Source organism: Salmo salar, chromosome 26 (genome assembly GCF_965601325.2).
Source record: "Salmo salar chromosome 26, fSalSal1, whole genome shotgun sequence".
Lineage (NCBI taxonomy): Eukaryota > Metazoa > Chordata > Actinopteri > Salmoniformes > Salmonidae > Salmo > Salmo salar.
Window position 1 is genome coordinate 19,238,441 of NC_138316.1, and position 16,492 is coordinate 19,254,932.

General features: G+C 44.3%; 1 protein-coding gene across 6 annotated transcripts in view; it reads left to right on the forward strand.

The window, feature by feature from the left end:
• The window catches only part of LOC106587185 (nuclear factor of activated T-cells 5), a 52,836-nt gene extending 39,698 nt beyond the window's left edge, over nt 1-13,138 (forward strand). For all 6 annotated transcript variants that reach the window (XM_082969481.1, XM_045708948.2, XM_082969483.1 and 3 more), the window contains 11 exons: nt 899-1,088; nt 1,992-2,182; nt 2,358-2,530; nt 3,706-3,840; nt 3,964-4,016; nt 4,654-4,786; nt 5,417-5,485; nt 5,633-5,736; nt 5,884-7,801; nt 7,949-8,205; nt 8,414-13,138. In XM_082969481.1, coding sequence (XP_082825607.1) covers nt 899-1,088; nt 1,992-2,182; nt 2,358-2,530; nt 3,706-3,840; nt 3,964-4,016; nt 4,654-4,786; nt 5,417-5,485; nt 5,633-5,736; nt 5,884-7,801; nt 7,949-8,187 — 3,205 coding nt within the window. In that variant the 3' untranslated portion in view covers nt 8,188-8,205; nt 8,414-13,138. The remainder of the gene's footprint in view (nt 1-898; nt 1,089-1,991; nt 2,183-2,357; nt 2,531-3,705; nt 3,841-3,963; nt 4,017-4,653; nt 4,787-5,416; nt 5,486-5,632; nt 5,737-5,883; nt 7,802-7,948; nt 8,206-8,413) is intronic.
• The last annotated feature ends 3,354 nt before the right edge of the window (nt 13,139-16,492 follow it).

A 16,492-nucleotide genomic window follows, 5' to 3' on the forward strand; every position in this document is an offset into this window, starting at 1 on the left:
TTGAATGGACATCTCAACAGAACTGTAGGTATTCTATACCTTGCCTGATTTTGAAGAAGTTTATCTAAATTTGCTCCATACTTATTCCCATTGTTAAGATGTGTAAACCACTATACCACAAGCGGAAATCGTATTACACCACTGGCTGAACCTTTGTCTGTGCTTGAAGAAGAGCTGGCAGATCAGAGGCTAGGGAGTGGCAGGATACCACAGCACAAACAATGGTCAGCCATGGTGAATCACACTGAGCCTCTTTGAAAAGTGTTGAGAAAGCAGAGTAGATTAAATAAACCAATAAGTCCATCTCCTAAGAGGTTCTGATGGACTCTGCTTGGTAGTGAGCCTCCAAACTCTGCATTGCTCACTAGTGTCACTGGGAAACCATGGCAGCTATTTGGGGATCCCTCACTAGTCCCCTGCTGCTCTCCAGTTCCAAATACCCCCTATGCTCCACCATACACACAGACTGACACTCACTCACACACAAACACACAGAGATATTTGCTGGTGGGGTCACAGCTTGGCTGGAACTTTGATAGTAAGTGGATGGTCTCCAAGTCCTGTCAAGTTCTCTTCCACTGAGAGGAAGCTTGGTGCCAACAGTGGAGCTGATCTTCCCTCCCATTACATAAATGAACACAAGGTGGAGAGGAGAGGAGGAGTGGGGGTGAGGGTTGCTGACACTGCCACCCAACGCCAGGTTGTGCGGCCCTCAGTCCCCAATGATTACAAGGTCACAGGCAGGGTTAGGGATAGCAGACAGTGCTGTGATTGAGTGAAAGGAAACAGTCCCCTGCATTAAATATAAGCAAGTGTATAGTAGTCAATGTTAGTGTTTCAATGTAGGTTGTTTAGGAGCTGTTGGTCTGACACAGTAGCTAACCAGTCTGTCTTGCAGTTCGGCAGATGGCTCCCAAACAACCCATCAGAAAGGTGGGACCCTAGCGAGCCAGTTCCCTCAGAAGAGTGAGGGAAAGGAGCTGAAGATCCTGGTCCAGCCTGAGACCCAGCACAGAGCCCGCTACCTGACTGAGGGCAGCAGGGGGTCAGTGAAGGACCGCACTCAGCAGGGCTTCCCCACCCTAAAGGTACGCCTTAAACCAGCAACAGGACCAGGGGGGCTGGGGCCTCTAGGGCTTTTTGTGGACGGTCAGTGCCCCATACACGTGTCACTGTTTTGACTCTACCCCTTTGAAAGTATGCCTTTATCTGTCCTTCATCAAATGCCACCATCAACCTGCTCCATACTCATTGTTACATAACACCTCTACATTGGGTTAACCTGCTTAAGTCCGTGATTCAGTGATTGTCACAGGCTATGTAGAAACATGTATAAGAAGGATGCAACATATCAACCCCAGGTTATTTTCTATTTATGAAATAAGGTTTAGTAGCTAGCTGTTACAACACACCTTGGAAGGCAGCACTCGGGTGGTAGAGCATGGCTCTTCCAACACCAGGATAGTGGGTTACATTCCCATGAATGAATAAGTCGCTTTGGATAAATGTGCCTGCTAAATGCAATATATTATATAACCTACATAAAAACAACAGATTTTCTTGTCCACCGAGAAAAGAGGTAACTATTGTTATTCTCTTGAAGTGATTACAACAGCTAATCGTGACTTTGTTTGCATTTCTTTGTCATATATCTCAGTATCAGCAATGCTATTCACAATGTATTCCATATTTCAAATGTTTTACTCTCAAATTAGACAGCAAAACAGACAGTTGTGCAGTGACAGTTCTGTTATCATAGAATGCTATAAGATATATCATCTTACTAAGCGGAAAGCTGCCACTGTCTATCATGTATTCACTTTTGTATGTTATTTTAGCTGCATCCTTTTGGCTCTTGTGAAAACTATCACTTGCACAATATATTCCACACTCAAAATTCTCTAGTGACTTACAAAAATAGGTAGAGTTGACTTTGGAGCAGCTGTGCTATTTTCTGATTTGAGTGTTCTTTGTTTCCTTCTTGTCCACAGCTGGAGGGTGTGAATGAGGCAGTAGTGCTGCAGGTGTTTGTGGGTAATGACGCTGGGCGTGTGAAGCCACATGGGTTCTACCAGGCCTGCAGGGTGACGGGGCGCAACACTACGGCCTGCAAGGAGGTGGACATCGAGGGCACCACTGTCATTGAAGTGTCCCTGGACCCCAGCAATAATATGACCCTGGCGTATGTATCTGCTTATTGCCATAGCTGTTGCAATTCTGTAAAATCACACATACTGGAGACTGCTCCTCTTAGTAGACCTCCAATGGGAGTGTGTTGGGGGCTGTTGCAGCCGCTGGGGCCTTGTTCAGCAGGCCTGCCTGCCAGTCTAACAGCTGTGCTGTGTGTCTCTCTGCAGGGTGGACTGCGTGGGGATCCTGAAGCTGCGTAACGCTGATGTGGAAGCTCGTATCGGGGTGGCCGGCTCCAAAAAGAAGAGCACGCGTGCCAGGCTGATGTTTCGGGTCAACATCCCCAGGCCGGACGGCTCGGTGCTCACATTACAGACACCGTCGTCCCCCATCCTGTGCAGTGAGTGGCTTTAGGTTATTCATAGCATCTGCCCACCGGAGTTCTCTCAGGAACGCTGTTGGAGCTTAGAGCTGACGCACGTCACCAGGGGATTAGGGGCAGGGAGAGGTTCATTCAGGGGGTTGGGTGGACAGGAGGAAAATGAAAAGGAGCTTGGGTCAGGACAAGGATGTAAATAAGGAAGTCTCCATTGGGAGCCGTTACTGTCAAAATTTGACTGGATAGTCTTATGAGCATTTGTTATATAGGTTTGTTTTATCGTTTTTAAGTTCCAAGCTGAAGACTTGAACACTTTGAAGAGTTGATTCAGTCTAGAAGTTTCATTTCTAATGTGTTATGTATGCTTAACAGATCATTTTCTAATTTAAGTACATTTTCAGAGACCACGTTTATAGACTCTCTTCAGCATCATGTGTTCCTCCCGTTGTGGGCATAGGGTGTGGCTGTGAGTGGCAAAAACAGGAAAGACTGCTGTGGGGTATAAGAAGTTGTATTTGTCGGTGGTTTTAGAAGCAGAACTTCTCCAAAAAAACGAGGGAGAGAAAGAAAGGCCGAAGAAAGAGGTGTGGACTTTTTTGTTAACAATGCCAGAGTGCAGTCCGACCAAGCAAAACTCTGTCCAGAAAATCTAAAATCTAAATCTCCAATGGCGTCTCTGTGTGTGTGTGTTGTGCTGTGGAGCGGGGTGGTGGGAGTGAGGAAGGCCTGTGGAAACTGGGGAGGGAGGAGAAGTGGGAGGAGTCTGAGCTTGTTGTTTATAGAAACTTGGGGATTTCTATTTGCCTGTGAGAAAGGGGGACTGCGAAGATAGTGTCAACTTTACCTATAGTACAGTCATTTTACTGTCTGGTTAATGATCATATACTGTAAAATAACAGAAAACTTTACTTAAAATCTCAAGCACATGCACATACACACCATTTTTTAAACACCAGCTCAGCTCACATTTTTCATGGCAAAGCAATTAAAGCACAGTTACTATTTCCCCAAGATTACACATGTGCCTTCCAAGAAATCACAAGGTACTCTTGAGCAATTGGTTTAAGCTTTTCTGTTGGCATCCCCTGGTTCCTCTGAGAAGGCCAGCAGTTCTGTACTCGTGACATAATACTAGTTAAAGAAGCTAGGTCAAGCAGAACTCAGAGCCTGACGGTCTGTTTGTGTCCTGTCTACAGCCCAGCCTGCAGGGGTGCCTGAGATTCTGAAGAAGTCCCTCCACAGTTGCTCGGTGAGGGGGGGTGAGGAGGTCTTCATCATTGGGAAGAACTTCCTCAAGGACACCAAAGTCATATTCCAGGAAAATGTATCAGGTAGGTCTACACAACCAATTGTCTGAAATCCATGTACTTACAGTATATGAATAATGAATAACTTTTATATTTATTCCTTTACCTACCATACTAATGAAAATGTTCATTGTTTTCCCCTCTAAGATGAGAAGTCTTGGAAGGCAGAGGCTGAAATTGACATGGAGCTGTTTCACCAGGTAAATAAGCTTATTATCTGCTTATTGTGGTCCTAGAATGATTCATGCTAATGATATAACGGGGTGATTAGATAACAGCAGCCATTGGAGATTTGTAGGTTTAGATGTAATCATCTTAAATTGCTACTCACTCAGGGAGGTGAATGGCCTCATTGTTTTGTCACCTAATTACTGTGAGCCGCGGTGGTAAGTGTGTCTCAACAGCCCTGCATAAACCTTTGCCCTTGGGAGCCAGAGGGTCAGAGCTACGTTAGCTAAGCCTCAATCAGTTGTCTGAGCCCTGAGGGGTTTAGACATCTTTCACATGTTATTCACAATTTGTAACCATGTAAATCACCGCCACACCTTTAACTAGTCAGCAAAGTTAGAAAGGTGTTGCACATCTGAACTAGTTGATGACGTACGGCGTCTCCAGTTCATCGTCTGTGCCAGGATTATGTCCGTTGTGGCTGTCTCTCTCTTTCAACTCTACATTGTGCTGACATCGCTTGATTATTTAATCCAAGTAATTCTGCGCCAGTTTTATAAGGGATGTTGACACGTTTGTCACATGACTTGATGTATGTAATTATAAGACTGGGACTACTGTACATTTCTGTTGGCTAAGTGGATTTGTCTGTTATGCGTTTCCCCTCAGAATCACTTGATTGTGAAGGTTCCTCCTTACCAGAACCCAGCCATCGCGTCTGCAGTGTGTGTGGGAATCTACGTGGTAACCAATGCTGGCCGATCCCACGACGTGCAGCCTTTTACATACACTCCAGAACCAGGTCTCTGATAAGTCAATGAACAAATGTTCTTTTGTTTCACCTTCTGTGCCACATTAGGACCAAAGCGAAATTTCCTCAGAGCTTGTCTTCAGCCAGTGTAAATTACAACCATTACTCTACCACCACTACTGTATTAGGTGGATATATCCTCTAGCCTGCTCTAAATTTACCATTACAGTCCTTGGTACAGGAAGCCATGTCCTCTCGGGAACAGGGGGGTATTTGTCTCCTCCTTTTTTCTCATCACTTCCAGGCGTCAAAACGTCCTTTGGGCACTGTGGCACGAACTATCAATGAGCGAGCAGGAAGTGACAGAGAAAGGAACTAAAAACAATGAAACAAAACATGGAAGTGTAGATGATCCATCTAAATAAAATAAAAAGTACCCTTCTATATACAGTATGTACTAAACATGATACCGGATTAGGCAGCGCCCTATACAAAACAGTCAAGTCATACAGATTTATTCCTGATTGTTTTTCACTCTATACAGTAACATTTCATATTATATTATATTTTTGTATATGAAAACCTGACATGCAGGCGAGGGAGAATGAGACTGGGTATGAAGAATAAGGTCATCTGATTTGCATGTCCATAACTCAACCTGCTTATTTGTGTACGTCTCAGTGGACATATCTGTGAAGAAAGAAGTTCCATCTCCAGGCAAGCCCTGCTCTTTTGATCAACGGATGAAAGGTATAGTATATCTCTACCATGCTGTGTACATGCTGTATCGTGTGTTCTTGTTTGTAATGTATAGGTGTGTGTGGGGGTGTCAATGTACTCCTGTATCTGTGCTTTCAGTATGACAAAATTTTAACATCGTCATTCATGCCCCCACAGTAATTGATGGTGCCTTGATGCCCCCAATGTTGCCTCTTGTGAAGAGAGAAGAGGTCACTCCAATGGAGGTCTCCAGCAACCTCCCTTCTGCTGGCGTGTTCAAGGTAAAAGCTCTACAAATGCATTCATCAGCCTTGGCTGTGATAATGCCTCATTAGATAGTAGAATCAAATCCATATGAACCATATCGATCTTTCCCCCAATATATATGAAAAGCTAGCAGGTATCATCTGTTTTTTTTGTATTCTCAGCGGACCCCCGATGTCATGTGTTCGGCCCAGCAGACGCTGGACATGAGTTCCAACCTTCCCCCCAACAACAGCCCGTTCTCCAACTCCTTGCCGCGGCCTGCCAGTGACCCTGACGAATCCCAAACAGCAGTCTTCAACACTGCAGAGGCCCTGAGCACCATACAGAAGCAGGACATCGCTCCCACCAACTCCTTTCCCGTGCCTGCAGACTCTCTACTCCAACCTGGGCCTCAGCAGTTCCTCCTGGAGCCCAGAGAGGGGCTGGGGCAGGACAGGGCTGGCAACAATGCTGGGGCGGTAGGGAGGCTCAGTCAACAGGTGGAGGCCCCTCAACCTGCCCCCCAGCAGCACCAGCTGCCCATATTCCCCCCAGACGATGTGGCCCAACTGGAACAAGCAGTGAGACAACTGCAGGCCAAAGGGTACTGCAGCCAGCAGCAACAGCGACAACAGCAACAGATTCAACAACAACAAATTCAGCAACAACAGCAGCAACAAATACAGCAACAACAAATACAGCAACAGCAACTACAGCAACAGCAACTACAGCAACAGCAACTACAGCAACAGCAACTACAGCAACAACAACAGATTCAGCAGCAACAGATTCAACAGCAACAAATTCAACACCAGCAGCAACAACAGCAACAGCAAGTGTTGGAGAACCTGCGGCAGGAGCTGTTTAAATCACAGATGCCAATGCGGTGTGGCATATTCCAGGGCGGTTCTCGAGGTGAGAACGCTGAACAGCAGGGTTCCCAGCAGGGCATGGTACAGAACCATGGTTCCCTCTTTCAGCAGGCCCAACAGCAGCAGAGGCAACAACAGAAACAGCAGCAGCAGCAGCAAGCAGCACTCTTTCAGCAAGCCAATGAGCTCCTCTCCATTCAGACCAACTTCCTCCATCAGACCCCTTCTCATCCCTCTCCACCCCTCTTCCATAACCCCAGCCCCCTGGCTGAGGCACAGGACCCACAGGGGGCACTGTTCCACACTCAGAAGGCCTCTCCCACTCAGGAGCAGGTCCAGGCAACCCTCTTCCAGAACACCCTGACAGTGTTGAGTAGGACCAGCCTCTCCCCAGAGCAGCCCCCCTCTGCCGCCAACCTATTCCTCCCCCAGAGTACCCTGCCCGGGCAGCTCTCCGCTAGCGGCAGCCAGCAGCAGCAGCTGGCCTTCCTCAGTGCCCTGCAGACCTCTGCCCCTGAACCCCAGTCAGTGTTCCAGGCACAGACCCAGATTTCCCCCATCCAGCAGGGGACCCCCATGGAGCAGCAGCAGCCCTCCCAGCCCCAGCCTCAGCCACCTCAGCAGAACTCCATGTTTCAGAACATCTCCCCTCATCCACCTGCAAACACTCTCTCTCAGACGCAGCAGGCCGGCCTACTGTTCTGCAGCAACCCCCTCTCCACTCCAGAGCAGCCCCCCAGTCTGCTGTTCAGTGGCCAGATGCCCCCCATGAGCAGCAGCAGCCTGAACTCTCAGGAGCCCCAAAACCCCTCCATGCTGTTCTCTCAGGCCAGCATGGTGACGGTTAGCCAGCAGGAATCCTCTGAGCCCATGGCCTTCCAGGACCAGAGCCAGGTGGTGGGGAACCCCTCAGAGCCTCGCCAGCAGGGCCTGTTCCAAGAGCAGCAGCCCATGCAGCTGGTCACCAGCTCCAACAACGGCCCAGAGCAGCCCGTCTCTCTCTTCATGCCCCAATCCAACATGGCTGCCCTGCAGGGTTGCATGGCTGCCCAGGAGCTCCCGCAGACAAGCATCTTCAGCACTCAGAATGGGGTGGCAGGCCTGCAGACCACCACCTCCTCCCCCGTGCAGCAGCCAGGGTCTCTGTTCCAGACAGCAGTCAGTGGGAGCCTTAACCAGCCCAGCGAGGCCCAGCAGCCAGGCCTCTTCCTCTTTGGGATTCAGAACGGTAAGGATTCATGATTATGTGATCTGTCCTTTTATCAAATGTCATCTTTTTTTTAATATGCTCCAGAAAAGCATATGACATTGTTTGGTTTTTGTTAACATTTCATGTGGCATGTAGTCAGTGACTACCCCTTTCTTCCCCATACAGAGTGTGGCCAGCTGATAAACTCTCCTGGAACCACTCTGTCTGATCAGATCATTGCCATCAGTCAGTCTGGTCAGAACCAGAGAGAGAGCGAGGCCCAGATCCAGTCGCTGCTCAACCAGTCCATGTCTGAGTCAGGGAGCATGCAGAACAGCATGACCGCCTCCCAGAACATGGAGAAGATAGATGACCTGCTTGTCAGCCTGCAGGAGCAGGGCAACAACCTCACTCGCTCCTACTAGGCCTGCTATAGGTTTCAGGTGAATGCTCATCTCTATATAAACATTTTAAAAGTTTGGTTTACCAATGTGTTTAAAACGGTTGCACTTTTGTTGTTCAGTTTAAACATCTTTGAGGGTATCTCAGAAAGCAGGATTAACCATTTGGAATTCTAGTTCAAATTTGAATCACTGACTACTGTTTACATGCTTCTATGTCCTTTAAACATGTACTTGTCCCTCCCTTTAGGAGCCCAGAAGACCCCCAGTGTGGACCCCCATTACAGATGGCAGAAGACCCCCCACGGTGTGGACCCCCATTACAGACGGCAGAAGACCCCCCCCCGGTGTGGACCCCCATTACAGACGGCAGAAGACCCCCCCGGTGTGGACCCCCATTACAGACGGCAGAAGACCCCCTGGTGTGGACCCCCATTACAGACGGCAGAAGACCCCCCCGGTGTGGACCCCCATTACAGACGGCAGAAGACCCCCCGGTGTGGACCCCCATTACAGATGGCAGAAGAATGAAAACAAACTCAACGGTGGGCTCCTGTCCGAACTCCAAGTTACATGTAAGCCTCAGCGGCCTTTTTCTCCGAGGACAGTCTTCATGTGTAGATGCTCCACAGTGGCGCCGAGCGGGGCACCAGTTCTCCACTGCATCTAAACCTGGACCTCAAAATAGGACATAGGTTGTAGTTATCCCACAACTGTCAGTGTGTTCAGTGTATCTCGCAGCTAGTCGCCTCCAGCTCTTAATGAAACGTGACACTATGTAATGTTTGGCTAACTCATCAGTTCTCAGAGCAGCACTTTGCGGTGTGGTTTTATAAGGATGGTGGTGGAAGCTAGCACAGCATTCTGTCTTCTCCAGGACCAGAGTGTGGGCTCACAATTGTTTATAACGCATTGTTGTCCTTTTTATACGATATTAAAAGTATTTTAGGAAATAGCAAAAGAAAATGTACAATTAGTGAAAAATAACCTTTGTAAGATATTTTGACTTTAGTTCTTATAGCACTTTACGATGCTTTCCTTTTGTGGCCAGTTACTCATTAAGTTGGCCTATGCATTCGCTAGTCAGCTATTTAGTCAGTACATCTCGACAACTTTATTACTCATGCATGTGTTTTGAGTTATGGCTTTAGTTTTTTTTATTGTTCCTTTCATGAAATTCCAGTTTCTTATTGGCAGCCAACTTCCCATTACCCCTTCCTGAGAATAACTCAAGTATTTCAGTATTACACCATGGATATCTTTCCCTGATTAGACTCTGGAGTACGAGAGATGCTCTAGATTAGGGTCAATGTGGATCAAGAGAAAAAAAAAAATCCAGTCTTTAAATTATTCATTTCCAGTCTACATAAATAATAGGCCTACATTTTGAATAGATCATAACCATATATGTGTACTATATACCAGTGCGCACGGTTGTCTGATTGATGTAATTAAAGAGTATATTGTTATTTGTATCATTCTATCGCAAATGTAGATAATGTGTTGTTTTGTAATGATGTCTCCATGGAAGATGTTTGTATTCGCTCACGTCTGGCACGCACAAACTGGACTTTTATCCATAGATCAGAGAGGAGTTTTCCGTATGTTTGTCTTACTGTAAAACACCAACTCTCTTGCCTACAGTGGGCCACCCCAGGACCTGAGTCAAGGCCTCAAGTCACAGCCTCGTTTTTCGTCTTCATGAATGGCCAGTTTTATGGCTCATATTGATTGGTGTGTTCATATTTGTCGTTTGAGACTCGCCATGTTTTGACAGGAAGAAAGTGGTGAAAGTGACTGGAGCAGTTATCTGTTTTGCCTTGACCATGAATGGTTGTTTGTAGTTGGATTATTAGTGTCAGGCGTGATATACAGATGTATGATCTTAATTTGATCACTCTTTTGTTGCTGAGAATTTTCCTGCACTGCAAGATATACAAACGTTTTTATTATTATTATTTGTATTTTAGTATATATTTTTGTTGTACTTTTTACCCCCAATTTCGTGATATCCAATTGGTAGTTAGTCTTGTAACATCGCTGCAACTCTGCAACTGCAACACGACTCTGCCAAGCCGCACTGCTTCTAGACACACAGCTCGCTTGACCCGGAAGCCAGCCGCACAAATGTGTCGGAGGAAACGCCGTACAGCTGGCGACCAAAGTCAGCCATGCGTGCGCCCGGCCTGCCACAAGGAGTCTCTAGAGCGTGATGGGACAAGGACAAATCCTCCCCTAACCCCTTTTAAAAAGCCTTCTAAAGTTTGTAATTTCGACTTTGAAATTTCAGACTTGATTTACTCTAATGAAAAATGTATCAACCCCTACAAAAATTTCCATGAATTATAATCCACAGAATAATTCACATTTCCTTTTGCTGCAGGATTATTTTTCTGCTGTAGCAAACTGGCTCAAATTAAGACCCTACACCTGTACTGCTGCCAAACTGGTTTGTACTTTTATTCTTTATGTGAGTATTGGGCAGGAGTGGAGCCAACAGTAAGATTGTGTCTTGTTTTTAGTCTGAATCTGAGTATACACATGAACAAGGGGCTGGTCTCTGATGACAACAATAACAGCTTCGTTGAGTGCCTCCATCTTTCTCTCTTAGTGTTGTTGTCTTTTATTGTGTGTTAACATTATTACCTTTTATTCACTTTAAAAACAAGCAGATTTTTTAAATGGAGAGTATTTAAACTATTTTTAGTAATGTGATTGGTGGGGCCCCATATTCTCCATCCCAGAGCTTGAGCTGTGTTCTTTTAGATATTTAAAGGGACCCTACTCATGAAGAATGAACCGTTAAGTTGCTTTGGAGAAAAGAGCTGTCTGTGATTGGCTTTCTTCAACTCTTGTGAAATACTCGTAGTTTTGTTTCCAATAGTCATGAGTATTTGTAAATTTTTATAAGATTTACAAATATTTTATATATTTTTTACTGGTGTAGTTCTAATACATCTTTTCAGAAATCATATCTAATTTATTTGGTATTTTTTGTCTTAGATATTGTCTAAATTGTGTCCCACAAATGACTTGATGTACAAGTTTGGTTCTGATTTAACTCTGTAATTGTATTAATATTAGTTATGTGGATTTGGCCCTTCCCCACCTGTTGAAACTGTAGTTGGCTGTGGTCTTGTGTGACATATCTGTCAGTGAAGCTTATCTTCTCCTTGTAGATGTGAGGACAGGGATACAACTTTATGATTGAGGGAGTTAAAATATACCATGTACACTGAGTCACATGTACATTCCTGTGCATTGTTTTCTTCCCTTTGATAGATTTCCGTTCATATGCCAGGTTGAGATCAATTGTACAGTATGTTTGTCCAAATCTGATAGTTTAAAGTCAAACCCTTGTGATATCATTCGTGAAACATTGAACCTATACTGTCACATCTACATCTTATTTCACCTCTTGAATAAGGAAAGTGCAGGAAGTTATTGGACAACTATGCCAGTTATAAAGCCATACAGACAGTTAAAACAGCATCTATTAAATATTTGTTAACAGGGTTTACAAAAAAACTCCAAACGCAGAATGTGTTTGTTACCTCAACCCGAGCAGGTTGCTAATCAGGCCACCTTACTCAACATTGGACCAATTACAATGATAAAGTACATTCTTTATATATAGTATACATACAATATTTTGGCAGCAACATGTTAATGTTTTGTGTTATGAATACACAATAAGATTGTTATTTTCAAGCATAAGCAAATTGAGGGAAAAAATACCTATTTTCAAATGTAATCCATGAATATCCCATGTTGTATGAGCTTTGACAAAATAGGAGGGCTATTTGTCAAGTAGGCTACATGTTTTACAGTGATGATGACATGAGTCTTTGTAATTGAGTGGCGCTATACTTTATTGTGCCGGTAAAGGTTTAATTTATTGAAGACCTAAAAATGAATGACTTTTCCTACTCAACCAATGACTACAGAAATGCAGGGGTCACCTTGAAAGTTCAGCTATATTTTTACCATATTTGCATCCAGACTAACCAATGATTTATGACATCACAGTGTACAGCAAATATATTTTAGAAGTATTGCTCAGTACATTGGATGATATACTTGTGCCTTGACAAACTTTTATAGTAGATACCAGATTTATCTTGTACCAGTGCTGCCTGTTTTATTCACCACTGTGACACTATTGTCAGTGGTTATTAGCCCTTGATAACTAGTATCTTGTAAGCCATAAAACTTGTGTGCTTCAAATGCCGTACAGAAATGAGTGACCAGATAAATGTATAGTGTTGTGCAATTTGTTGTGCATCTGATTTATTTTCACGAAAATATGAATTGCATTTGTTTAACGTCGGTGCAATTGAAGTTTTGTCTCAAACTGCTATGCAGCTTGATTCAATATAAATGTATATCTGTTACTTTTTTAATATATATTGTATCTATCTAGCCTCTCTTGATCAGTGCAAAGGGGAAACTATAACGAAATATTGTAATTATGTTAATTATTTATGTAACTTTTTGAAATAGTATTGATACTGTGTGCCACCGGGATTTGTTTTTATTTTTATGATTGGGATTGTGTCAGTCAAGACAAACACATTTCACCTAATTCAAACAAACTTGTCATTCAGAATTTTCATCATGGGTGTTTTGTTTTTATTGTAAATGTCATCAGTTAGTCTGTTCACACACTGTTCTGTTTGTGTCCCCTTAACCTGTCTGGCTTTGGTTTGATGTGAAAGTCTGCTTTATTTCCATTCTGGTTTTTTTCTGGTGATCAGTAGTGAACCTGTTGATAGCACTGACAGGTTATAGGTATGGGGAGTGCATATCACCTGTGTGTTTTTAGCTACCATGTGAACAACTGTTAAATATTACCTTTACAAAAATGAATCTATATAAAATGTATTTTTGCTTTTGTTGGGGCATTTGTATACTCTTGCAATTATATTTATGTAAACCTGCTGGTATCTATATTAATAAAGATAGATGATACGTTTTCGTTTGTCTAATTTATTTACCCAGTCTGATTTTTGGTTCGGTTTTTGCATTGATCAACTTTTTGGTTTTGCTCAGGAGAGACACAAAGACAACATGAATTTCCCATACCGTGAACGATTGGAAGTGGCAAAATCACAAGCACATCAATCTAATTACGTTTGAAGAGTAACATAACTAATCATCAATTAAATGCATCGTGGTCATACCCTAGTTGTCCATCCAAAACATGTCCTAAAATTATGAAGGGAGGAGAGCGAGGGAAGTAGAAAGGGAAAAACATGCTTGCAAGCTCAGAAACCAGATGATCACATATTCAAATGTATTTTTAATATTGTGATTAGAGATTTATAATTAGTAAATGACCAATGTTCTTCAATGAAGAAGGTGAGGGTTTGGCTGTCATTGTAAATAAGAATTTGTTCTGAACTGACTTGCCTAGTTAAATAAATGTAAAAAATTATAAAAATGAAGACCGCCCGCAACAAAATGAACTAATCTGATCCCCCTGGTGGTCTGGGTGCAGTACTACTTTTGCGCAGCGTCTTCTGTGACTGATCCCCTCGAACACGCTGAGACGTCATTGCGTACAGTTCAACATCAAAATGTGTGTACCAGCGTTGATCTCGTTTGGAGCTGGAGAGGATGGAGGGCCAGGATAGATGTAAGGTAATGTGGTGTGGGGAAACGGATGGATGGAAATGGCCAAGTGATGGAAAAGCTGATAGAAATGAAAGATGTGGTGTGCCTGAATGATAGCCGAGGGACCAGGATTGATGTAGCCACAGGGAAAGAGTCTGCCTTGAACCTCACTCTGGTATCTAGTATAATGGCAGGAATCTTTTGAGTGGAATGTATGGGAGGAGTTGACATTAGGGAGTGATCATTACCCCATACTATGTACAGTAGGTTGGAGGAGGTGTCAGTGGAGTAGACAGGTGGGTGTTTGGAAGGGCAAAGTGGGATCAGTTTCAGGAGCTGAGTGAGCAGGTGATGGCTCGGGTGGATATAAGAGGGGATGTGGATAGTATGAATAACTGAGTTGGGGCAGCTACTGAGGCTATACCTAAGAGTTCAGGAAGGAGGAGGAGGAAAGCAGTCCCATGGTGGACGGAGGAGTGTGGGGCAATGGTGAGGAGTAGAAAGAGGGCATTTAGAATACTGAAAAGGACGCATGACTTCCAACATCTGATTCAGTATAAGCAGGCCCTGGTGAGGAGAACTATCCGTCAGGCAAAGAGGTCATGTTGGCGTCGGTTCTGTGACACCATTGGAAGGGCGACACCTGTGGGAGAAGTGGGGTTAGAAGGGAGTGAGATTATCCAGTGTTGACGAATGGGGAGGATATGGCAGTAACAGATGAGAAGGCAGAGATGATGGCCAAAATGTTTGTCCAAGTGCATAGCACAGCACATTTGTCAGAGGAGGGGCAGAGGGGGAGAGAGAGAACAAGAGAGGAGCACCCAGGAGTACTGGATAGGAGGGAGGATGTAAATTATGTGTTGAATGCACCATTTACCATGGCAGAGGTGAAAAGGGCAATAGGTAAGGCTGGGTTATCTTCACCTGGGAAAGATGAGGTGTGCTATGTTATGTCGACCCATCTTCTTGATGTGGCACGTTGTACATCAACGTGTGGGAGGAGGGGAAACTACCAGGCAGTTGGGAGGCAGTAGTGGTACCAATCCGGAAGCCAGGGAAGGACCCAGCGAGGCCAACAAGTTATCGACCAACACATTTAACATCACGTGTGAAAGATTATGGAACGTATGATTAAGGCGAGGCTAACTTCCTTCCTGGAGAGCAAGGGGCTAGTATCACCACATCAGAGTGGGTTCAGGAAGGGAAGGGGGGCTATGGACCCAGTGCTCTGCTTAGAATCAGAGGTCAAAGGCTCAGGTGAACAAGGAGAATGTTGTAGCTGTCTTTTTTGATGTGGAGAAGGCGTATGATATGTGGAAGGAGGGGTTGTTAATCAAGCTTGATATTATTGGGGTAGGAGGAAGAACGTACAACTGGATAAAGGATTTTCTGTTTGGAGGTACAGTTGAAGTCGGAAGTTTACATACACCTTAGCCAAATACATTTAAACTCAGTTTTTCATAATTCCTAACATTTAATTCTAGTAAAATTGTTTAAATTGTTTAACTTGGGTCAAACATTTTGGGTAGCCTTCTACAAGCTTCCCACAATAAGCTGGGTGAATTTTGACCCATTCCTCCTGACAGAGCTGGTGTAACTGAGTCAGGTTTGTAAGCCTCCTTGCTCGCACACGCTTTTTCAGTTCTGCCCACAAATTTTCTATGGGATTGAGGTCTGTTTGTTATGGCCACTCCAATACCTTGACTTTGTTGTCCTTAAGCCATTTTGCCACAACTTTGGAAGTATGCTTGGGGTTATTGTGCATTTGGAAGACCCATTTGTGACCAAGCTTTAACTTCCTGACTGATGTCTTGAGATGTTGCTTCAATATATCCACATCATTTTTTCTCCCTCATGATGCCATCTATTTTGTGCACCAGTCCCTCCTGCAGCAAAGCACCCCACAACATGATGCTGCCACCCCAGGCCTTCACGGTTGGGATGGTGTTCTTCGGCTTGCAAGCCTCCCACTTTTTCCTCCAAACATAACGATGGTCATTATGGCCAAACAGTTCTATTTTTGTTTCATCAGACCAGAGGACATTTCTCCAAAAAGTATGATCTTTGTCCCCATGTGCAGTTGCAAACCATAGTCTGGCTTTTTTATGGCGGTTTTGGAGCAGTGGCCTCTTCCTAGCTGAGCGGCCTTTCAGGTTATGTCATTATAGGACTCGTTTTATTGTGGATATAGATACTTTTGTACCTGTTTCCTCCAGCATCTTCACAAGGTCCTTTGCTGTTGTTCTGGGATTGATTTCCCCTTTTCGCACCAAAGTACATTCATCTCTAGGAGACAGAACGCGTCTCCTTCCTGAGCAGTATGACGGTTGCATGGTCCCATGGTGCTTATACTTGCGTACTATTGTTTGTACAGATGAACGTGGTACCTTCAGGTATTTGGAAATTGCTCCCAAGGATGAACCAGACTTGTGGAGGTCTACGATTTCTTTTGATTTTCTCATGATGTCAAGCAAAGAGGCACTGAGTTTGAAGGTAGGCCTTGAAATACATCCACAGGTACACCTCCAATTGACTCAAATGATGTCAATTAGCCTATCAGAAGCTTCTAAAGCCATGACATCATTTTCTGGAATTCTCCAAGCTGTTTAAAGGCACAGTCAACTTAGCGTATGTAAACTTCTGACCCACTGGAATTGTGATACAGTGAATGATAAGTGAAATAATCTGTCTGTAAACAATTGTTGGAAAAATT